Genomic DNA, 24,956 nt, shown 5'->3' on the forward strand with positions numbered 1-24,956 from the left:
ACTACCTCACTGGCATTCGAAAATGGGTTCAAAAGGGTTGCTTACCATACGACTGGACGACTATGGCGCTGCCGAGGTTTGTTTTTTTTTTTTTTTGTGGGCATAGTATTTTTTGCTATTTTAGTGCTTTTAATCCTGGAATTTGTGAGTTCCAACTCATCATCGCAATTTCCTAAAACTGTTCTTCAAATGTGCACATGCTGTTTGGATTTGAAACGTTTTATTTTTTAAATTTTATATTACTTTGCCACCTACTACTCAGTGCTCGGTGCCCCGACACACAAACATACTGTATGATCTTAACAAAGGTGTAGATTCAACAACTGACTGTGTTTTGAGATACTTTCCCTGTACGGCTTACGCTTTATTTGCGTTTTCATACATATCCTGTTATAATCTTCTTGCTAGTTTCGTATTTTTTCATAATACCTTTTTACGGCTCTTGTTTTCCGTTTATCTTACTCAGTTCCCATCATTGGCCTTCTGGTTTTATTCTCTGTTGCTTTTAACATTGATTGTTGGTAAAGTAGTGTGTAATCTTCTTGTTCCATTCTGACCCTATTTGGGTTCCAACTTCCTCTTGGCATCATTGTAATACAGTTACGATTTTCTCTTTGATTGTTTGCGATTTTTCTGTTGTGCTTGTCTCCTTGTCTTCGTTTGTTAGAATATACTTATACACCTTGACTTATAATTTTATATTAATTCTGCCATTCTTTCTGTCAATAATTTCGAGAATTTCTATTCTTGGTGAGAATTAACATTTTAAAGTAGTATCAAAATTTGCCAAAACATTTGAGTGTGTGCTGTGTATCATGTTACGTTTGCTTACATTTCTAAAATCATGTCGTTTTCCAAAATTTTGGCATGAAACTATAGTGACGTTGATGCAATTCATGCCAGGTGATTTGAGTACGTTTTGTGTCTTAGCAGCTTCCTAGCATGAATTTTATCTTATTACAAATCATATCCATACTTGCTGACAATCGTATCGGTCAAGGATCACACATTAGCAAGGTTTTGCGTTACACTTTCCTTGTGTTAACTAATTTGAAACACGGCTTACGGAACACAAAAGTAGAGAATTGTGTTACAAAAAAATTTAGGCCCTTTTAGGTCTTATCACTGTAACGAATAATGACTAGAGTTGTAAAAAAAATACAAAATGCACAAAACGATCACAAAACCAAAACCCAATGCAATGAGGATCCCCGATCGATCGCTTACTGTGAACGGATGTCATATACTTGTCTCCGGCACGCTTACTACTGGCAAGAACTGTCGGTGTACTATTGTTTTGTATTGGCTTTTGCGGTTGCCGTCGATTGTAGGAAGAATTCCTCCTGAACCGATCGGCCATGTGGTTGAGAATCGTGTGTACGGAAGTATCCATTCTATTGTAGTTGTAGTGTACCGTTGTGGTACTGCTTATGTTATATCGGCTATGTAGTTTTAAAATCGGAGTTGGTTTGTAGTTCGGAACATCACCCTACGTACGGCTGCGCGTCAAGTCAAACCTTCGGTTACTACACACACACACGCCCCTATCGGGCTGCCACCTGTCGTTACGGTTTACATGTTGAGTTGGGATTGTAGATACACTAACGGGGTGTCCTGTTGCTTTCGGGACACACTTACTATTTACTATATGTGAGTTTGGTAGATATTGTAGATTGGTTATTGCTGCATGGATGCGGAAAACGTAAACTGTATTTATAAGCACTGTAACTGACTGGTTTGATTTCATATTTTGTGCAAGCTGTTGTGAAGCTATCCAGCAGACAAAACTGCTTAAGAAATTGTTTTGTTGAGCTGTAATGATTTCCCTTATAGAGAAGGTATGTCATGTCAATTGCATACTTTAGGCGCAAACGTATCTAAAAGTTGAAAAAACGCCTGAAAGTATGCAATTGCAAGAACAAGCTATCTCACAAGGGATCACCACGGGCTATATCAATCACCTTCAAAAGCAGCTTTGTCAACCATTTAGATAAGAATTCCGGTTCTATTGATGCCACCAAAATGGACAAATGGTAACCATGTTTGCAATTTGTCCCGAACCTTCCATCCAGAAACAGCAGAAGGTAAAATGGTACAGGCCATCGGCTTGTGCTGCGATTTTGACTGGCGATTTTCAAACACGATGTCCTCCCATTTGTGACCCTACAGGATGGTGGCGAGTTGGCGGTTGTATATGGAAGATTTGTCTATTAAGTAGTTTGGGTGTGTGTGTGTGCGTGGTTTGTTGCTTAAAATCTATTGCGCCTGTCAATCGAACGACAGATGGCAGCCCTTAGTCATGTTGGCGGGCGGTAAAGAAAGGATCCGGAGGACTCAACCGTACTGCGGGTGATGCTTGTATTTAAATGAGTTACTCTCTTGCGCAAGAGAGTAAGTGGATTATATTGATTATGGTTGTAAGACCTGGGGTGCAAAGTTGTGGCTGTTTTTACCGGCTGTCGACCATCGTTTGCGTGCGCCTTCACTCAACAGGGGACTCAGCGGACCTGTTGAGAAGTCCTATCGGTCAAAAACGATTGCTTGACACAAGAAAAAATGGTTTGCTGATGACAAATAGTGGGTTGACAGAGACGAAAGTCGCTTGTTACATTTAGCTAGAGAATCGTGTCGTGCATAAAACTGGACCACTTATTGCCGTTCGATACACGTACATTTACACAGATGATCGTTAATGTTGGTTTAGAATGCTTAGCTTCATCCCATATATTTATATAGACAGTACAATTTTTGCTATTTCCTCGTACATTCCTTTATGTCCCTGTGTGTCGTGGATAACACAGCATGAAGTACACAAAATGGCGGAAAGAACGTTTGTTGTAAATTTGAGCAAGTCCTTTAACTACTTCTACCTCTCAACTGGCGATTTGTTGCGTAGAACTCCCCAAAAACGAACGAGCGGAAACTTACAACAGTCTTCCTTTCGCGTGATTGCCACTAGCTAGTAGTTAAGTAGTTGTTTTCCTGTACACAATTCTTCGCAAGTCCTTACGAAACAAAACACTTCACCTTCGTTTACAGTATTTCTTGTACACATATTCTTCTATTCTCACCACACACACACTTTGGATGTTGGTGGACTGGGGTGCAGAAATTCACCACAGAAGTAAAACAAAAAAAAATCTGTACAGAGCATTAAATAACATTTACATATTCACTTTCGCAGTAGTACATCGATAGCCCGCTTTCCGTTCCCGTTTCGCAGCTCATTGTCGATGCGTTTCTGAAGCAGATTGTAGATATCGATGTACTGAAACTCGGCCGCCAGATGAAGTGCCGTGTTACCGCGTGCATCGGCGTGATTTAATGGCAACTTGGGGAGCTTCAGTATCTCACGCACAACCTCAACTTGACGCGAAAAGACGGCGTAATGTAGTGGTGAACGTTGTTCATGATCGAAAAGATCACGATCGAGTGGTAACACTCCGGCCCGTAGGATGGCTTGTACGATGCAAAGGTTCCGGTTGCAGATAGCTGTGTGAAGGATGGATTGCCCGTTAGATGAGGGTATGGTAGGGTTAGCACCATGGCTGAGCAAGTATCCAAAGATCGACTCGTGTCCCGTTTGCGCGCTGATGTGAAGTGCCGTGAAGCCTTCCTTATTCTGTGCGTCCAAGCTAACGTCACCTGCCCGGTGCAGTTTTACGCAGTACTGGACGATATCGAGTGTACCGCGCAGTACGGCTAAATGTAGGACGGAATTCTTAGTGTCTGCTTCTACCGCATCGAGGAAGCGCTCCACGAGCGTGGGGAAATTGTTAACGAAGTACTGTAACGCATCGAGCCGATTGTTCATGGCGGCGATCGAGAGTACGTTGTGACCGAACTGGTTACAGTGTTCCACGTCAGCACCGTGGCGCACCAAGATGTCGAGCGTCGAGAGAGGTGCTCGCGAGAGTGCGTGGAATAGAGCCGTGGACCCGATCGTATCCTTTGTGTTCACATCGAACAGAGCACTCTCGAGCAGGTACTCCAGTATCCGGTTGTAACCTTCGCGTGCAGCACAGAAGAACAGCTGATGCGGGTGTTGAGGTTGATGATGCTGCTTATTTCCGCGGTGTGTTGGTGATGAGGCTGTTAGCGTTTTGCCGATCGTATCGATTGAAGCTCCTTTCTCTATCAATAGATTAGCTATGTCGATCGATTGTTTCCTGATCGAGATCGCTAGGACAGCGTTGAGATCGTCTCGACTGGTTGGCTGGCTGTTGAAGGTGTCGTGTTGGAGTAACGTTTGCACGATCGATATACTACGATTACTAACTGCTAGCAGAAGCGGTGTCCATCCTTCACCATTGGAAAGCATTGGATTAGCGCCATGTTTGAGGAGAGTTTTCACACGCGCTGGTTCGTCGCAGAGGCAGGCCAGATGAAGAGGGGTAGTACGAAAGCGAGGACTCGTCACATCTACTTCGTAGAACTGTAGATAGTGTACAATTGCACTCTCGTCTCTTGCATGATGCAATGGCGTAAAGCTATCACTGCTGACATCTGCTGGCGTTAGACAGTACTCGAACTGCTTGGTCACATGCAACAGGTTATACACTACAGTCTGATCGCGTAATCGCTCCGGTAGCGCTAAACTTTCCACCTTTTGCACACTCTTCACTAACATCCGTATAATCTTCCTATGTTCACTCGCGATCGCCAGTTCTAGTGGGCTTTTCCCCAAAGAATTCCTTACATCACCATTAGCACCGTGTCGCAGTAGTAACCGTACCGTTTTTACACATCCACACTCCACAGCAAAGTGTAGCGCACTGTTCCCGTTCGCGTCACGCAGCTGTACGTTTGCACCATGCTCGATCAGTACCTTAGTCACATCCGAGAATCCCTTACGGGCGGCAATCTGTAGCGGTGTTAAACCCTGGCCAGTCACTTCCTTTCGATTGATGTTGCTTTTCACCTTACGATCATTTTCGATCACGAATCGTAACACATTTAGTCGCCGAAAGGTAACAATTTTCGGGTAAAGACTCGCATACTTGACGGCTTCGTTAGCCACCATGAACTCGACGATCTCCTCATTCGTATCGTCGCAGTACTGAAGGAATAGATCGACACACGCACTCGCTATTTTAGCACTGAGCAGCTCGTTGTTCTTGAGAAACACAATCGCGTCCTGATCGTTGTTAAGGAAGATCCATGAGTACTGACTGTACCCATGCTCACCGTTCGTGTACCAACGGGCACCGGCGTTTGTGAGTGCTTTCACCATCTCCACGTTGCTCAACTTACAGGCCACATCAAGCGGTGTTTGTCCACACTCGTCTCGCTGGTTAAGATCATGACACTGATCCAGCAACAGGTTCAATAGCTCCACATTGCCCGAAATCACTGCATAGTGTAGTATCTCCGCATTACTCTCCACATTCACATTGTAATCTGGATGCGTTTCAAGAAAGCTAGCAAACAACCGATCAAAGTTGAACACCATCGGAATAGCGTCGATCTGTCCGTACCCAAAATCGGCTACAATTTTTGACAGAATGTCCTCATCGTTACTGAGCACTGCTAAGCTGTAGCAGAACTCTACACGGGACGGAACATCCGCCAAAATATCGTGCAGCGGACGACCACACGGTATCGCACTAACGCTTTCCATCAGGTAGGACAGTGGCTTAAGAAACTCATCCACCTTCCCAAAGTCCAGCAGATGGCCCAGCAGCATACAGCTCTGGTGCTGTACCAGGTGATCCACTATGCCGTAGTTAAGATGATTTCGACCGAGCAGATACGTCTCTTTCCGAATTGTGTCCCGAATCTCACCACAGTTCTGATACCGAAAGCCACCGAGTATACCTTCCTGGTGTTTCACCAATGCGAGCTTCTCCGAAAACTCCCACCCATGTCGATCGTAGATCTCCGAGATGATGTTCTTCGAGAGCTTGATCACGCTAAGCGCATTGAGCAGGATCGTTTTCGATCCCGTGTTCGGTATCAGTATTTCGTACGTAATGTGCCCATGTGCGAGGTAGTTGCGCAAGTTTCTTCCCGTCAGTACTGGCAGATAGTTGCATAAGCTCTCCCTATTATCGACCAGCTTCGCCGATAGGGCACTGGTAGCATCCAGCATAAGCATTTCGAATGCGATCTCGTCTACCCGTTCGAACGGTTTCATGTTCATGTTTTGGTCGAGAAACAACTTCTGAAGTTGAGAAACCTTTTCCTCCGTTTCACGTTCCTCATCACGACGCAGATCGGCGAGCAAGTTGGCACTGTAGAGTACACGGTGTCGTCGTAGGAGCTGCCGGAGTAGATCATACCGCTTCTCGGGATGATCCTGCAGTTTGCAGAAGTTGGGATCTTTGGTGAGGTATGAAAGCTGTTGTCCGGTCGCTTCTTCAAGGCGTTTTAGGAGAAGTGTGTTCCCAAAACCAGTAAGGTGCACAGTAAGAGGTCTGCGAGATGTACTAGATCGGTGATAAAGTTCCCTATCGATTGTGTACAGCATGCGACATACTAACAGCGCTATTCTTCGCTCCAATTCGTTTCTATGCCGGAGTTCTGGTAGCTCGTCGTAGAAGTACGTTAGAAGGGAACTGCGAAGTTGCACCAAAAACTGCATATCAATTGTACGGTGCGGTTGGAATACTTTCAGATGAGATCGAAAGACGTGGCGGATCTTTTCGTAGCTGTGGTTCGATTTGATTTTCGATATTAATCCCTCAATCATAAGGATCGTGTTGTCGAAGTGTTGGTGAAGCATCTTGTAGCTGTTAATTTCTTTGGTGATCTTTGTTCGTATCCGCTGGATGTGATCGTTTGTAGGAACACCTGCACCGTAATACTCGGCATCGATCGCATCCACTAGTACACCGATCTCTAGCAACGTGAACGGAGCACATTCCAGCTGCTGCAGATGTTCGGCTGGATTGTGACGGAAAAGGTACGCGTAATAAGACTTGATCTCCTCCAGACTCTTGCTATCGTACAACCGATTGATGAGCGTCTTGATGGCCAATATGTGCATCAGGTTTCGTGCGTGCAACAACAGATGGCGAAGAATTTTAAGGTTACGATACAGCTCCTCACAGTCCAGCCGGTCATCGTTGATGTGAAGATGGTCTCGACGATCTCCTTCATGCGTGCAACTGCCAGTTAAAATAGCTAACAGATCACTACCCCGTCGGTAGTGCGAGAGATAGTCACGAATGCGAGCATCACAAAGTATCCGCTGTGGTGTCAGCACATTCACAAAACATTCCTGATGCTTCGTAATAATTGGTGTGTCACGTCCATGCCGGATAGTTTCACAAACAACCTGCACCACACGTTTAATTGCGAGTGTTTTGATTTCCCGATCACTTGACCAGTCCATCTCCGATACGGAGTCGATGTACCCGAGCGTCCTATTGATTGCGTGCAGTTCCCTCATGCGTCGATAGCTTTTGCTCATCTTGCGAAACACTTTGCGATTTTTGTCCGACACTTTCGGGAGACTGGTGCGTAGATAATAGCGATAGCTGTGTGCTTCCGCTTCCGTCCTACGACGCACTTCCTCGGTTAGTAGCTGATCACGCACAATTTTACGCTGTTGTGTTAGTAAGTTCTGTTCGGTAAGGTCCCAGGGTGGTTGTTCTCCTGTGGTAATGCAGGCGATAGGTTCCTGTGCTCGCTGCCGTTCTATCCACAGTTCGTGTAACCGAGCTCGATAGTTCGATTGCTCACCATCACACTCTTCACCACCGGTGACAACGTAATGGCAGAACATAAGCTCCCGGTTTCTTTCGGTCGTCCAGCGAAACTTAAGGCAAGCTTTGGAGAACTTTTCACCCCCGGAACTAAGACTCGAAGGGCTGGCTCCGCCGGAGGTACTACTTTCTTCGGGCGAGGTTGATGTGGTGGACGTACAAGCGGCCTGGTTGCCTGGCAGGGTGAGTATCTTCTTGAGTTCGTTCGAAACGGCACCGAGATAGAGCAGGAGTTTGCGTTTGTCCACGAGCATTTTGTACATGTCGTATCGAGGAGGGTTTTTCCAAATGTGTAGAAAAATGCCTGAAAAGAATCAGAAAAAAATAATGAGATAAGATTCGAGTATTCAGCAGTGAGAAGTAAGGAAGCGACAGAAAGTATGCAATATGTAGGAAAAATTTCATCAATTTCGTAAAAGATATGAGAACGCATGTTTTTATCCTGACGTGTATCTTCCGTGTACCGTGTATCTCTTATTTGGTTGCCTGTCCAATGCAGTATTGCCGCCAATGAAAAGGCAAACCAATTCGTCAAAAAGGTTGCTTCGGAAGGGTCCTTTTTTGACAGGCTTATCCTTCCTGACGAGCGTGCCCCACAGTCTCTCTGCATGGCTCGGTGGCAGAGTTTGTGAGACATCGATGAGCTCGGAGGGTTTCTATATTTGATCACTCCACATGCGTCCCTGAAGCTTTGGTTCCATGGCATCCTAGGAGATCGTGCGTTCATTTGAATGATGTCTAGGCTTAGGTCTATTCATTTAGCTTTGAGCGTGCATCTTCAGCGTATAGGACAGGTTGACTCCAAAGTTTGTGGATGCGGCCTCGGATACCACGACCTCTACTATGATCTTGTGTAGAGTACGAGGCTGCTCGACCCACCTTGTAAGACGCAGTCCAGGGGATTGGAAAGTTGCCAAACATGCCACACAGACTGCGACGAAGCCTGCCTGAGAACGATCTTGGTTTTTTTGCCGGGCTAAGCTAACGATTACTTGTGTGATCCCCTTCCTCCCGTCTACTCCCACTGTTTGTGTGTCTCATATGTGTTGTACCTCGTTTGTATAAATCGTTGTATGAACGAATGCATGAATGAATACGATATGGTAAGGATTGGTTACCACATGAAAGAAGTTGCACCGACCGATGCTATGGATAGATAAACCAGCGAAAGGGAGAAGGAGCACACCAGCAAGACCATAAGCTCCAAGATCGGATACAACCAGGAACCCTCGAAATGTAAAAAGATCAAGGCCTCCGTTATCATCAGGACATCGCGCATGGATAACTGAGCTCAGCAACGAAAGGCCCGCACACACCCGGGATAAGGTGTCTACCCACGATAAGACGGCCTGGCCGTCGTACATTAATAAACAATGATTAGAAGCCATGTTGGACACTTTTTGTCCGGGAATTTAACAACGTCTGGGAAGGGATTAAGCTTCTATAAAGCTATGAGAAAGCAGAATTAAATAATTGGTTCAGTGTTCTAGGATTTATCTGAATTCTGAATATTTATCAGGAATATTTATCATTGGTGTGTAGGATATTTTTCGATTTGTTCCATGATAATTGTGGACATTTTGAGAAAATTGCTCCAAATTATGCAATCTTAATGTAAAACTTTTAAAAGATGTGTGGTAATTTGTTTTAGCTATATTAACATTTATTTTCTATAATGGAGGTAAATAACTAGAGATTTACCTTCAATTTATAGTAACCGTTCTATGTTTTTATTAATAAGTACCATTTCTTTACAGTACTCTGATAATAGGATACTAAAATTAACGTTTTGTATTGCATTGCAATAAATCCAAATTGCATACATCGAAACTCTTTATTTGTATCTGATTCCCTTTCATTAAATCGACGATACATTGAGGTACGAAATAAAGAAACAATTAAAAATGTTCAACGTTTTCTAGCCCACATTTGTCACAGATTTCACCAACAAAGTATCGGTAATCCACTTAGGCGCACCCCCCATGGAGACGTTATCGTTCACAACTGTATTGGCTATCACGAAGACCTGGTCTGCTTTTCGTAAAATGGTCCTCCCGGCTATCATCGTCTGTTTACAAACAAAGTCTCCACTGTCCATCCTGTTTCACCTGTTCACCAAGACCGGAAGGATACAAAACACTCCCAAGGTCCTCGGTAGCCGACGTCACCAATAAAAGGCACACCAACGACGATTAGAGGGTGGTGTGTGAGCCTCTACTATCTGTACGGTACTTTCTGTATGGTTCTGCTAACCAGCTGGTTTTCATTCAGCAAACTCATACCCCCCAACAAAAAAAGCCTCCCCATTGGAAGGAGGAAAGTTCGACGGTTTAAAGAATCTCTTCGAAAGAGTGGGGTGAGTCTGCAGCAGCAGATGCAAACAAGTTCCGTTCGCAGTAGAGTAGTGTCCCACCCGAGACAGTCTGTCTCGTAAGGTACGAAAAGAAGTCTCCATCGGTGGCAAAAGAAATGGATTGTGGACAACCAATGGCCAGTTTTCCCTTGTGGGTGAGATAGGTGCGAGATATGAAAATTCTCGTGTGAGTGTGTGTGTGTCTATGCGGCCAGTCTTTATGGGGCAATCCTTGAGGAGGATTGGATGTTGAATAGGGGAAGAAGTATTGGGAAAACTATTTTAGCAATTCATTTTCCCTAACCTCTACCATACAGGGATGTTTCTTGTTTGGGAAATGATAGGCTTAAGAATGGTGTTTGAAAGAAAAGATCAGGTTGGATAAGCTGCTTTGGATACTTCAACCTTGCTTCGTTCGTTTCTTGCACTCGGGATGGAGCAAATGGCAAAAAAAAGGGAGAAAAACAGAGTACAAACTGACCCCTTTTCCCAACAGGCACAACAGGATAGAAAATAATTTAAAATTTTACCGATTAAAACTCCTTTGCTTCGCTACGGGGCGAATGAGTTTACCTTTTAGCCATCATCAACATCATCTTGGCCCTCACCGGTGTTGTGTCGACTTTTTGCCCCAAGGAACAGAGCATGGGGAGAGATGCGGCCGGTGCTACCTTCTCGGATCGACTCGACGTAAATTGTTCGAGATTGTATTTTACGAGCCTTAAGCTAGGACTTTTTCCAGGAAAAAAAAAACACAATAAAAGACGCAAAAATAAGAGACCGAAACAGGAACGGTACACTTTTAATATTGTGCACTTTTGAGCGCCTTTCTTTGTACTGCTTTTTTCCCAAGTTGTTTCATCCTTTTGCTGTAAAGAATCTTCATTTTACGCCAACTTTTGAATTTTTTCTCAGCGTGTCTCAGTGTGTATGTTTTCCTACTAACTTCTTTTCTACCCCCGTTCCCCCTGACCTTTACGTGGACATTCTTTTGTTTTTTGCCCAGCTTTCTTTCACGTTGTTGGCAACATACAGCACATAAATTTCCCTACCCGGGAATGTACTCCTTCCACCCGGCTCGCTTAAATCCCTTAAATCCGTTTCGTGCTTGCGCTTGATGTCTGCGCTTGGACGGTGGTCGGCGAAAATGGATTTCGATTCCGCAGCAAAAAGTCAAGACGGCGCAGGAAACCGGGCAACGCAACCAGCCAAACAAGGGGATGGGGTTTTACAAAGTTTGTTTTTTCAAAAGTTTTGTATCGCCTTTCTTTTTGCGCTATTCGAGGTGTTTCAGCTTATCTTGCTGATGGGCGCCCGATTTTGAAGTCGGTAAAGCTGTTGTGTGTGTGTGTGTGTGCTCTTTTTTTACTTTCGTTGTTGCATTGTTTTGTTTACTTGAACTGGTGCACAACTCGAACAATGGATTAAAACTGGTAAAATCTTGCAAAGCACTTGGTCTGGTCCTTTTTTCCTCTTTTGTTTGGCAGATAAATATTTGATTGAAAAACGATGCTGCAAAGTGGAGAAAAGATGAAGGGGAAGAAAGTTTTTGGCATTGTTAAATCTTTAGTTTTTACTCAAGGATGGTTTTTTTATACAGATTAGAGAGTATTGAACTCACTCAACAGAGTTTTTTTTTCGCATAAGAGGAAATTCTTCTTGTAAAAGAAATGATGGAGAATATATTTGTTTGCCAAACTAATATTATTATTAAAAACAAAACAAATCGTATAACAAATTTGATTTCTTTCTCCTAATTGCATATTGCATACTTTTAGGCGTTAGGAGGAATCTCAGACACAAAATTGTGCGTTTTGATGGGAACAGCAGCTTCAGAGGTGGAGCCGGCTGTGATCGTTTCCAGAAATGAGGAAAATCGGCTCCGGAGCACGGTTCCGCAACTACAGATTGACGTTTTCTTCAAACTTTCTCTCTTTATGCTCGTCTAAATAAGTTCTCTCGATAACGAGGCAAACACCAAATTGATGGTGGCACCATCAGCGGCGGATCTCGGGTCAAAAGCCAGCATCGAAAACAGCCTAGAGACGGAGTTGCGCGCTAGGATGCTGGCGGCCAGCCGCCTATTCTACAGCCTGAGGAAACATCTCACCTCAAAAAACCTGTCTCGACGGTCGAGATGGTACTTTATCGTACCTTTATAGTCCCAGTACTCACATACGTCTCTGAGACATGGACCCTGTCCAAAACAGATGAAGCTCTCTTAGCCGCGTTCGAGAGGAAGATGCTTAGAAGGATCGTTGGCCCCGTATTTGTGGAAGGACAATGGAGGAGCCGCTACGACGACGAGCTGTACGAACTGTACGAACTTCACCGTCGTGCAGCGAATTAGGCTCGCCAGGCTCGGATGGTCCACACGGACAAAGAAGGCCGGGACCGTGAGCGGTTCCGGACTCTGGTGCGGCAGGCCAAGACCGCAAATCGGTTGTAGCGCCTCATAAGTAAGTAAGTAAGTAAGTAAGTAAGTAAGTACATTTTTTCTCATTCCCTTCTCTCCGTCCGTGTTATATCTATTCGTGATTTTGATGTAATGTTATGTGTCTTATGTGCTCCATCTTGGAGTAGGCATGTGTCGTTTGGTCACATCTAGTGTTGTTTAAAGTAATTCTTTGTAAAGAGGAAAGATCAGGTACTCATTAACATGTGAGAGGTGAGGTTCACCGGTAGCGCTGCGATCACGGGCGAAGATTTACCTCGTTAGAGAGCTATCTCGTGAGCTTGAAGGTCATGAAGAATGCGATGATCTACCTCGTGATGGTGAAAAGCTCGATAAGTGTGAAGAGTTACATTTTTGAAATAAAAGAGCGGGCTCAATTTCCTGAGCTGTTACTTTACTGAGGTGAGGCCTCCCGGTATCTCTCGAGTTGACGCTAGTCACATTCTACTCTTCTTCTTCTTGGCTTAGCGACCATAAGGATAGTCAGCCTTCACTACGGGGGGACGATTCGGATCGGATTTGAACCCCGGTCCTGCCGTTTGAAGCCAGGCGCCGCTTTCGCCTACACCACCAGGCAGCCCCCGGTGGTCACGTCCATGCTACTATGGAGAGTTCAACAAAAGTTGAATATTGAAGAATATTTCACTTCTGTCGCTTATAAACGCATCTTTGACTCTACATCTTTTGCCGCTGAATGACTCAAGACGATTTCTGTTTAGCCATGATTGATTAAATCGAACGTGTCATGTAGTCTGCTTTATTGGTGGATTACTGCTTGTTTTAACAGATGCTCAAGATCAGGTTTCCTCGGTGTGTTTGTACGATCGATCCTTCACGATCCCTTCGTCCTAGAGATCATCTGCCTTTGGACACGCAACATACTGTTATGCTGTAATTATGATCCTCTTTTCTCGTGCTCAATATGGAATAAACACTTTGATTCTTCCTTTGACTTCAACTCCTCTTTATCTGACTTCGTTTCCACATTTTTTCCTACTTTAATAAAATCTAGTATTATCTTTCCCGTCAATTTAGCTTTTGCTAAACTTTATTTATAGAGAATGTTGTCATGTAATGGCAAAATGCTGTTTATAATTTAAATTTTTGGAATAAAACTTTTATTTATATTTTACTGTGTCTATTTTACCCTATTTCTGTAGAATCCATTCTTCAAAAACGTGATAAATAAAAAACCCAAAAATAATCCTTTTTATCATGAAAAACGTTTGGAAGATATCTAAGACTTCTACTTTGTTTTGGAAATATTAAGCTTCTTCTTGCAAAGAGTCTAGAAAAGTTTCCATCTTTTTTCTTTATTATTTTCTAAATCCTCTTAATCGTATCGAACCGTTTTGGGGTGTCCTATAGAAATAGTAATTCCGATTCACATCCATCTTATCAATTCAAATCACTCGTTGCGCGCCATTTTGTAACAAAAGTCGAAACACCCACTGCTAGTGCTATCTTTTGTCGTTATCAAAGGTGATCCTTTTCATCATCGAAACTACGGACAGTAGTCGGCAAAATAATATGTTGCGGGGTTGAAAAAAAAAAAACAAATCACCAAACACATAATCAGACCGTGTGGAAAACCACTCCCTCGACACACAAAACCCATGCGAAGGGAGCAAGCCGCGAGTGAATTCCTCATGCACTCACACGCACAAATTGTAGCTCCATCCGTGCATCGGAAAAAGCAACAAATAGGACGGTGTTTAACTGTTACGGTTTATGGGAGTTTTTTTTTTATTCTAACAGTTTCAAAGTACATAATACATTTCAGCACTGCTGCCACTCCGTTCGATTGGTTTATTGGAGCAACGAGTGTGTGTGTGTCTGTTTTTTTTTTCGTTCTCTCTTTCTTTTCCACTATTGCAACGGGACCATTTTAAAATCGGGAAACAAAAATATAATACCCCCCCCCCCCTCGCCCCCCTTCCTTTCATGGTTTTGTGTTCTGGGTGTATAAGGATGGAAAAATCCACGTCAATATTGTTCGTTTGGTTTATGGAAATATTTTGCGCGCCACTCGCCGTATGCTCGTATGCGGGGCGGTGAAAACAAAACGAGGATTTATAGCCCTTGTGTGTTGCATTCTTTACCTCCCGTTGCACTCTTGCCCTCGCACGAGTTCTCTTTCTCTTTCTCTTTCTCATTCTATGGTTTCGTGGATGCATCACCGTACACAATGTGCGTGTACTCGGTGCATCCTCCTGCAATCAGCAAACACTATCATATGCAACCGAAGGGAAACCAACAAAAAAGAAAAGGGGAGCGAACGAAGCGTACACAGGGGACCGTTTGTAGAACGCCCACGCATACTGGTGCGTATTGGTCTGGGGGACACACACGCATGCGGAAAAAATCGGAAAATCCCCTGACTGCGGAACGAACGAAACCAAACCCATCACCACACGCACATACGCAACGCGGTCACCAACGGTCGCTGATTCGTCGAAATCGAGCACGAACCTGGTCAGAAGGAGCCACGAAGCGGAAGTGGGATGATGCTTTTCGAGGGGGGTAGTTTGGATTGGGAAGCCACGGGAAAAAATAGGAGAGCGCAAAAAAAAAAAAACACATAAACACACCAACTCTCCCTCACGCACACGGTGTGCGAAATGGTGACGGTCAGCCAAACAGGCTTCAACACGTACGGTCCGTTCGAGTGCGTGCTTCCATGAACGCTTGACGACAGTACGAGATGAAGATAGCAACGCATCCCAGCCTTCAGCCTCTGTACTATGAAAATAACGAAATGGAGCGAACGAACGAACGAAAAAAAAATGTACGCCTACTTTTCCCATCAGGAAGTAGGATTTTTTCGTTCCGAGCCTAGCCGCGAGGCTACGTAGCCATCCTTTGTAGATGACTGCTCTTGAAATCGGGGGTGTTTTTTTTCCCTCTGTGGTGGTTACTATCATTTATCTCTTTCACAATGCTACCAAACAGACTGGGATGGAGTGACCATTAGGAGCTTTTTTATTTCAAAACCGTGGTGGTGAAGCGTTGTTGCAGTTTTTTTTTCGTCTCCTTCCTCTAAGGGATCATGTTACCCTAAAAGACCCAAGCATTCTCGGTCCTGCGCGATATTTAATTGGAGGATGTGTTTTTTTTTTGAAGATTTATTTGTTGAATCGTCCTGTAAAATGGCGGACATTTATTCAAGGTTCTGGAAAAAGGAGGTATGGTATATGAAAAATGTATATAACGAGTGAAAACAATCTTGACTTGTTTAATTAAAACAAAAATATCTATTAACAACTTGCGTTTGAATGGATATTGCATTGTCAGCAAAAAAATCAAACAAAGAATCGGTTTAGCTCCGATTCGAATCGATGGCTAATGTGCATTTACACGAAGACCTTAATTTTAATTATTATTGCCATTTAGTATCGCTGTGCAATGGTAGATTTTGTTTTGAATTCGAAAATTGAGAATATTTGTAGTGTTTTCCCTTGTTTCGTGCCTAACTGTATGCAATATATTTCATGAAGTACGTTTGAGACATGTTTTGACAATTATTTCTCCCGGATTAATAGACAGTCCTCAAAGGTTTTGTACAACCATTGCGAACCCTAGCCTTATATTTAAATATGAAGAATAAATGTTTAGATTGCATACCTTCAGGCGCTAGGTAACGTAGGCAGGTATCATAGCGAAAAAGGACAAGAACTACCCTTTTTGAAACTTTTGTCTCTTTCGCGTATATTTAAGAGCATCTTTTGTGGAAGTGAATCGCACAATCACGTTTTTCCACGTGATAGAGAACACAAAGGGGAAAAAAAACTTGTCAATTAACACACTAAAGCTTGCAGCAACAACAATTATATACAGGTGTCTACTGTTAGAATGAATTTCAAGCTTATTTTCTTATGGCCATTGAACGGCTTCCAGATTATGAGATAGTAAGATTGCATAAATTTAGGGAATGTGTCCTCTGACAGCAATACTTAACAAAGCGGTGACTGATAATAACGGTTAATTGGTGAGGATGACTCACAGAGGAGGATAGTAAATTTAAAATTAAACAAAACTCTTCGAACAAACCTAACGAACCAACCCTTTTCAGATATTCCTAGCTTCTTCAAGTAGCTACATACACTGAAAGCAATTTGTCACGTAGGGCTTGACTCGACTTGGTATGTAACTGAGTAATGACTTTTGTTTAGACTCGTCACTGATGCTGAATTGACTTCTGATAAGTCATTTTCCTTTTAAGAAGCTCCAGGCCTCAAAAGAACCTTATACCTCGGAGCAGCTCTTAACTAGCTTGAAGTTGTAGACATTATATGGTCACTGCAAGAAGTGCTCCTTGTCAGAACAACATCACAGGTAAGAAATTATGCTACCGATAGAACCCTCATCGCAATTGAATGCGGGTTATCGTCGTCATGATTGAGTTACGGTGTGGATGTGTGTTGCTTCTAACTTTTCATTTTTTATTTGTGTCAGTTCTCCTTCTCGTTAGCTGCTTACCCTCGTGAGCTGGATAACTGTTGACCTTTTCAAGCGGACCAGAACAAAATCTCCCAGCAGCAGACAAGAAACGTGCCCTCCGCAACTGGTTGAACGAAAACGCAAAAGGACACCAATCAAGCAAATCCCACTAGGATATCCACAATCCTTCCTCAAATGAACTCGAGGTAATAGTTTTAAAGAGCTCCAGATCCGGGCCGGTTCAATCCATGCTCCTACTCCTCCGTGCAACGCGTGATACCAGTCCCACTTCCAGGGCATGCACTACTCGACCATGCACCGTGTGTGTATGTGTGTCTAGTCTGACACATTCAGCCCCAGCAACCACCGGAGGCCGAAGTCTGCGAGCACGGCTCACACGACACCGCGACGTCCGGGGTCTAGCGTCGTCTTTTTTAAACAACGTTTTCTCCGCCCGCTTTCGCTGGGCGTCTTTTTTTAAACAACTTTTTTAAACAACTTTCAATTGCTCTAAACCGCGCGACGTCGACACGGCGAAAACTGGCGGTGGTGCGATGGTTGTCTTTCGTGTGCCTTCCGTACCTTGCAACCGGGCAAAAGTCCGGGAGACACACGTACACACCTCACACCGAACACATGGAATGCGGCTGGCCCACACCCTCCCACAATGGTGTGCCGTGGTGTTAGTTTGGAGCATCAGTGTTGTAGTGGTGGATAGTCGCATTCGTCCTTAAAATAATAATAACGGTCGCACGACGTCACCAGCGTTTGTACGTGTGTTTGTGTGAATGGAAGTGGTACGAGTTGCACTCCTCGTGGTCTCCACAAGCAACCAACCATCGGCTTTCCAGTGAGTGTGACCGGGAAGGAGAGAAGATAGTTTGACATGTGCAGCTATTACGCGGGATGCACATGTGAGACGCGCGTTTTCCTACCACGTACTACAAACGTGCGCGATGTCGGGACACTGTGCACTCGTGTGGGTGTGCGTGTGTGTGTGTGAATGTATGTGAAGGACACAATTCCCCCTAGTCGGAAAGCGTGCTGGGAATGGAAGTGTAATGCCCGGTTCGATCTTTCCTCCTGCCAGAGAAATCGGTGGCGAATAGTGGTGTGATAGTGTTGCGTAGGCAAAATCCAATCAACATGTGTTTACAGTGCAGTACACATGTTACGCGATACTATTCAAGAGTATTATTTTTAACTTTACTTTAAATTGTGTTATAATTCAAGGGAAAATGTAATGTGTTATGAAAAAGGTTTTGAAAAACTTAAAAATTTTAATATTCTTCAATGCAATATGGATCGACTAGCTACATGAGTTCTTATGTGAATACAAATAGAGAGAATATAATAGAGAATATCTTAATTGATGCTTTGCTTTACTATTTGCAGGAAATGAAAACTTTTTTATCATATTTCATAAGAAAAATACCCTTGCAATAGAGTCATTTCAACTTCCTGGCTTAACGACTTACAAGGTCACGCTGGACACCGAATGGCCCGGCCCCAATCGAATGTGAATCATAAATAGAGTTTTTGGGCTTTAACGCCTGAAGTTTGACAAAAATAATAAAAAAATGGGATACATCTGAACCTGGATGCAACAGGCTAGGGCTTAGATATCCTAGACTAGTAGAATATTTTCTTTATAAAAAAAACAGGAAAAATCAAGAATAAAATATAAATTTGTTGTAATAATATATTTTTTTAATCTATATAATTTATCTAAGATAAATTTGATCCCAAATATGTAAATAAATATACAGAAAAAGAATTTACGTTTCCCCTTGTCGCAAAGTACATATTGTTATTTATGATAGCAGGAAACGTTGAGTTTAATTGTAACTCAACTCAACTTCTAATTAGTATAGACATAATTTTCTCCATTTCGTTATTTTTTTAGTTGTAAGCAGCTGGTAACAAGGAAATTTATTAAAAAAAAAATATCATTGGAAGGTCTTTCAGTAGGCCGGCTCACCTCTCAAGATTGTCGACCACAAGAAAATGAAGAATGTTCATTTATGAATCACGTCACTATCAAATTGTGTTGGTTTATGCTCAACAAAATCAACCCACTTGGTAGGTACAAAATTTAGAAGTTATTCAAATGTTTAATCGGAACGATGATGTGAAAAAATTGTCACGCACTGTAAATAACAGCGCTGACTTGAAGCAGGAAGAAGCGTAACTAGGTGTGGATGAATAGTGCGTACGGCCCGAATGCATTGCATTCGAGCAGATACGTAATATCGTACCGTGCAGCCGGAAGTAGGCTCGAAAACAGGAAAATGGTAATTGGAAAAGGACGAAAAAGAGCAGTAGGATAGAAAGAGAGCGAACAAAACTGGGCTTAGGAGTATCATATTCCTGTAGGGTGAGTATGCGTGATGTGATTGCATTTTTATGCGTGTGTCCACATCTGCATGGGTGGCCGGGTGTTTAGATACACTGTATGTATGTGCGCCTTTTGTATGCGCTTGTGTATGTGCGTGGTGTATGTGATAGGTGCTTTATAGGCTTATAGTTTTACGAGCTAATGAGCGCCAGCAACCATCATAAGTTCAACTTCGGGAAAAAAAACAACGCGTATACAACACTTTTTGTCTCTTGCCGCGACCGCGCCTATACCGGAAGGAAGGTAGAAAAGTAGTTTGGCGTGAAGCGATTGAAGTGGCATTAGCTTTAGATTCATGCTACACCAGCTCGATTTGGATGTCAATAAATATGGGCAAGCCTACACGTAAGCAGGCGCACATCAAATGCGCCAAAAATGTGTTTTATATGAAACTTGTTTACCAATTACAATTAACATTATCATCATGATCATCATCATCTGCACTGTTATGTGCAATGAGTTTAGGAACGGTTAATTTAAACTTTTGATCTGCCTAAAGTGGTATCGTTTGTGGTTATGCGAACCAATAATTAAAATTGTTTAGAAATATATTTTTTTTTGAGTAGATTTAAAACATTATGTAGAAAGAGATGAAATCTTTAAAAAAATGTCCAGCCTTGTCGTACATATTTTGGATCGCGTCCTTATATGTGTAGATCGTGTTAATTGAAACGAAGCATGTGTTTGAACGAGCCAGAAATTGGAAACCATTTACAATTTTTCGCGAGAATTAATATAAATAAAATCTATGTGTTTGAGGCCCCGGGAAAACTACCGACATGTGTGTCCCGGGATTTTTCCTTCACTCGCTATCTAGCGTTTAGTGTTAGATGCAATGCATCGTATCGAAACGGCAACGAGTTGAGCGTACTATTGGCACACCGCAAAGGCACGTTTGACCGGCATAAATGGGTAGCCGTTTTTCCCTACTTTTTCTTGTTTGTGTGTAGCGTGTGCTCTGTATCTGGGGCGATACTGTTTAGTGGTTGGAAAATATATAACAACCTTTGTGTGTGCATGTGCACCTAGGAAGGGGAGTATTTTTTTTTATTTAAAAACTAATTTTCACTTCAATGCGAGCGGGAAATCTAAACAGTGGTGGCGTGGCGTATGGATTGGGAAAAAAGCAGACGCACAGAACGCAACATCGGACGTAGAATGCCCGGGCCGTCCCTTTGGTGGCTCGTTCTAATTGTTTTCGTTAGCCCGCGGTCGCAAACGTAGCGGTTTGCTTTCGCTATCTCGAACCGCACGGCGAACGGTGTGGTGTTTTGTGTTGGTTTTAATCAATAGGAAAAATCGGAAACTATCCCCTTCTCCATAATGAAACGTGCAAAGGCTGTATGTCAGAAGCAAAAGGCTGTTTGGTTGATGTTCGAAAATACATCAAACGTGTCTGCGGTGGAATAAAAAGGAAGCGATATTGATAGTTGCCGAGGGAAAATCCATTGTTTCATATATTTTTTACTATGTTAATTATTCCATTCAATTAGAATACAATCAGTGGAATGGGAGTAGAAAAATACCGTTTAAATCAGTCAAACAAAATAGGGAATTTTTATTAACTTGAATGGAGGCGCATGATGTTTTAGTGAAAGCGATGGAGACGCCCAGTTGTTTATGATAGTTTTGATAAAAAATATCTAGAATGCGATTTTATGGGGGAAAAGCTTATATTCTCTCGATTTCAATATGCTCTTTCACATAAAGCATGTATGAAGGAAAATGTCTAAACCCGAAAAATGGTTGCTTTTGCCATTCCCGGAAATGTGTACATTTCTTATCGGTGATGGGCACATCCAGCGACATTTTTTTGTTATAAAATTATTTGCCCCATGCTTTAGCTGATGGTGTATACGAAAGGAAAGAAAATATGTACGTATAATGAAGAGTCAGCTATCCTCGTTCGGTTCCCGATTGCTTTACCTTCTGTATCTTTACAGCTTTACACATCGCACACCCCTTTCGAACCCTGCACGAAGCAAAAGATGCTCCGATAATGCCATACCGAGGACGAGCTGAGCAGAACTCGACCCGTAAGACATTTCTCCGATGTTCCCGAAGCGAGAAAAAGATACACAGCAGACGCTTGGACGCTTTTAATGCACAAAAAATAAGTTTCTCGCTTTTCACCCACCAGGACGGTGCTGTGCTGGAGTGTACATCGTAATTAAGAAAATTTTAAAATATTCCAAAGCTATAATTTCCATCGTGCCGTCTCGTGTCCGTTGCTGTCTCGCTCTGATGCTCGTTCGGTCAACTCGCTGAAGAGCGGGTTAAGAAAGAAATGAACAAAATATATGTATAAAAAGCAGAGCCACAGAAAAAAAAAAACTAAGGATGAACAAATTGAATGAAAACCCTCTTCTTTGGAGGCGAAAGCAAACGAAAAAAGCTCCTCGCGGATACAATTACGAAGGAGTCGTTGGTGGTCCGCGGTGGAAAATACGCGCGGGCCAGAAAAAAGCGGACTTTGTTTTCCCTCCATTCCCGGGTTTTTTGGGGGGGGGGGGGGGGGGATGGGCGAATGTGAAAAGGTTTTCTTGGCGTTCATCTCCATTTTGTTTGTTCGCTTCCCGTCCGATGGTGAAAATTTGCTCTCGAGAATGAAAATTGAAACGAAACGGTCGGAAGACATTCGAGCTGTTTTGGTTTTCAGGGTGTTTGGAGGTATTTGGGACGGAGTGTTTTCCATTTTTTATTTTATTCGTTTCTCAAACGGAGGAGAAAAGAATCAACCAGCATAAGAGAAAGCGAGCGCTTGTCAGTGTGCCGTGGTTGCAATGAGTGGAACGGGTGAAGAAAATGAATTCGAAGTAAGGAAAAACTTCGAACGGATTCTTTCTAGGAGGAAACTGCCACGTAAAAGAAAGAGAAAGAGACAGAGAGAAAAAAAAGGCAAACCATTCCTAGGATACCATCAGCAAACTGGAAAACGAAGGGCAAGTGTTGTGAGGTCCTTTGCAAAAACAGACTCAAGATATCAGCAATGGAAAAAGAAAAACATTCTTTTTTCGGAAAGGAAAGCACCAACAAAAAATATGGCTGCTTGGTAACAGTCTCGGACGTTTCCTTCTGGGGTTGAGGAAAGCACGCTGGAGGTCAGTCTAAAGAAGCGGATGGCAAACAGAAAATAATGCCAGGCAACAGTAGCAACCGAGAAAGCAACGTAGCGAAAAGGCTGTCAGATAAAAAAAAGTTGTTTAAATAACAAAAGTATACGATATTTTGCTGCAAGTTTCTGCTTTCTCGTCTGCGCCGAAGAGCTAGCAGTACGTTTTACTCTGTCATTGCGTTTATTTTGTGTGTGTATGTTTCTTTTTTATCCACGGTAAAGCTCCTTTTTATGAGAAAGCCTATCTAAGAACGTGCAGCTAAAGTTATTTATTTCCTTTTACTTGCCTCGTTTTTTTGCTGTAGTAGCGATAGTTCGAGTAGTTTGTTTCCTTCGAGTGATTTGGCTACGCTTTTCTTTAGTTTTGTTAAGCTTTAATTTATCTTAAAATTACAAGATTTTGCTTTAAATGCATTTAAAGGTGATTTTGACTTCAAAATACAAAATTTTTATGCTGTCTTTGTAAGCCCAATAATAGGTAATAAAATAATTTACGACAAAATAGGTTATATTTTGTAGTAAACAGTAAATGGTTATATTTTTAATAATATCGTAATGATTAATTGATTTTCGTATGTACTGATAAATTTTTAGTTTTGTTGTTACTTCATTTTCCATTTATTTATTGAGTTATTTTTATTCATTGAGATGTCAGGAAAAGCTTCACAAGAGGGCTTGCTTTGTACTGTCAGTGTTGGTTAGACTTAGAAGCTTGCAAAGGTCAAAGCCAGAAGTAAGACATAAGAAGAATGCCAAAGTATTGAAAGGAAAAAATGAACAGATTTTATAAAAGTCATAATAATTGGCTAAAATAATAACAACAGCATACCATTGCAGAGATCGTCATGATGACACAGATATTATAAAGGACACAATACTAACATATAGAAAATTGTATGAAATAAATTTTAATAAAGCTAGAGAATGTCAAAAATAAACAGAAGAAATCTTTTAAATAAAGAAGAAGAAACATGCGAAAACTCTGAAAATATGTAGAATAGTAAAGTAACAATAACCACTGCAGCAATAGGATTAATGCAAGATTATTACAAGAACAAAAAAATGAGAAAACATAAGATAACAATATCAGTATAAAAAGCAGAACGAACAAAATAGTTTCTTGTAATGCATAAGTCGGACCAGTGTGTACTAAACGGACGTTTTACGATGTACTAAAAACCCAGCGTCAAAGAACCAAAAAGTCGATGAAAGGACATTTTTAATCATTCAAAATAGAATCAGACTGAACAATAGCGCCACATCAACACTATCGCTACCATCGCGTCCCTTTACCGAAAGGGTGAGCCAACACCCCCACCCAAAAAGCAACGCGTTCCACTTCATTTAAATCCATAAAAATGACTTCTGCCAGCTTTCATCATTTGCAATGATTTAGCAACTGTAAAAGAAGCAGCACACTCCGGGCACGAAGCTTTTCCGACCGTTGGGTAATGCTTTTCGGAATGGAAATATCCTATTGCGCTCGCCCGGTGAAATGTTATTTTAGCAATAAATATTACCAGTCCACCGTCCCTTCACCACCATCGCTTCACCCTTAAACCCCCCCCCCACCCCCCTCATGGAAACACACTTCGCCTTGTCTCATCTTTTTCAGTGAGCAATCGAGCTGAGCAATGAAAAGTACGATAATGACAGTGGAGTCTGATGTCACCATTCGAGACGGTGCGAGGAGTTTGAAAGTTTTCCACCATTTTTCCTTTCATCGTGTCCTTTGTGTCCGGGCACTGAAGCGTACCGGCCACTACCCTGCTGTACTGTGCATCGTTTTTCTTAGCCCATTTTTCACCGGAGCTTGGGTTGGGGCGCTGGACTCGAGGTTTTCCATTACCACACTCTCGTAGTCTCGTTTGCTTTGCGTGTGCTATCAGTCACCTTGGCAGGATGCTGGTTAGGAGGGCGTTGGGAGCATTGTACATCGGGGGCAGTTTGTATTAATTTCCACATTTTCATTCCCATTCGCACTTACTTTGTATGGTGCCAGCCGGGGATGGAGTGTGGGAAACGGACTAGGAATGGACAAGAAGAAAGACCATTTTGAAATGCAAAGTGCACGAACCGTCCGTGGGTGGTAAGTAAAGGAGAAAAATTAATTTATTTCTCACAGCAAAACAAAAAAAAAAATAAATTACTCACACAGAAAAAAAAGAGAAAAACAGGGAGAAAAGGAGAAAATACGAACAGCACAACAGCTAACAGTGCCCGGGACATCTCGGGTAGCTGTCGCTGTGCCCAGCTCAAGAAAAGTTGCTGCTGACGTGGTGTTCATCTTAAGCAGGGTGGGTGAGATGGGAAGGAAAAGAAGAGGGGAAAACCAAGCAAACCCGGTACGCTACGGTTCAAAGGTGGACGCAGCGAAAATGCACTTGACGACGGACACTCAGGACGCGCTTTTCAAGCTCTTTTCCACCACCAATCGTGATGCTTTTTTATCACCATTCTCCTACATCATGCTTTCCTTCATCCGT

General features: G+C 42.6%; 1 protein-coding gene across 1 annotated transcript in view; it reads right to left on the reverse strand.

Annotated features, from left to right (window-relative positions):
• Positions 1-3,172: 3,172 nt before the first annotated feature.
• The window catches only part of LOC126563768 (uncharacterized), a 50,165-nt gene continuing 28,381 nt past the window's right edge, over positions 3,173-24,956 (reverse strand). The window contains exon 2 of the mRNA XM_050220493.1: positions 3,173-8,013. Coding sequence (XP_050076450.1) covers positions 3,173-8,013 — 4,841 coding nt within the window. The remainder of the gene's footprint in view (positions 8,014-24,956) is intronic.

This window comes from Anopheles maculipalpis, chromosome 3RL, assembly GCF_943734695.1.
Source record: "Anopheles maculipalpis chromosome 3RL, idAnoMacuDA_375_x, whole genome shotgun sequence".
NCBI classification, from domain to species: domain Eukaryota; kingdom Metazoa; phylum Arthropoda; class Insecta; order Diptera; family Culicidae; genus Anopheles; species Anopheles maculipalpis.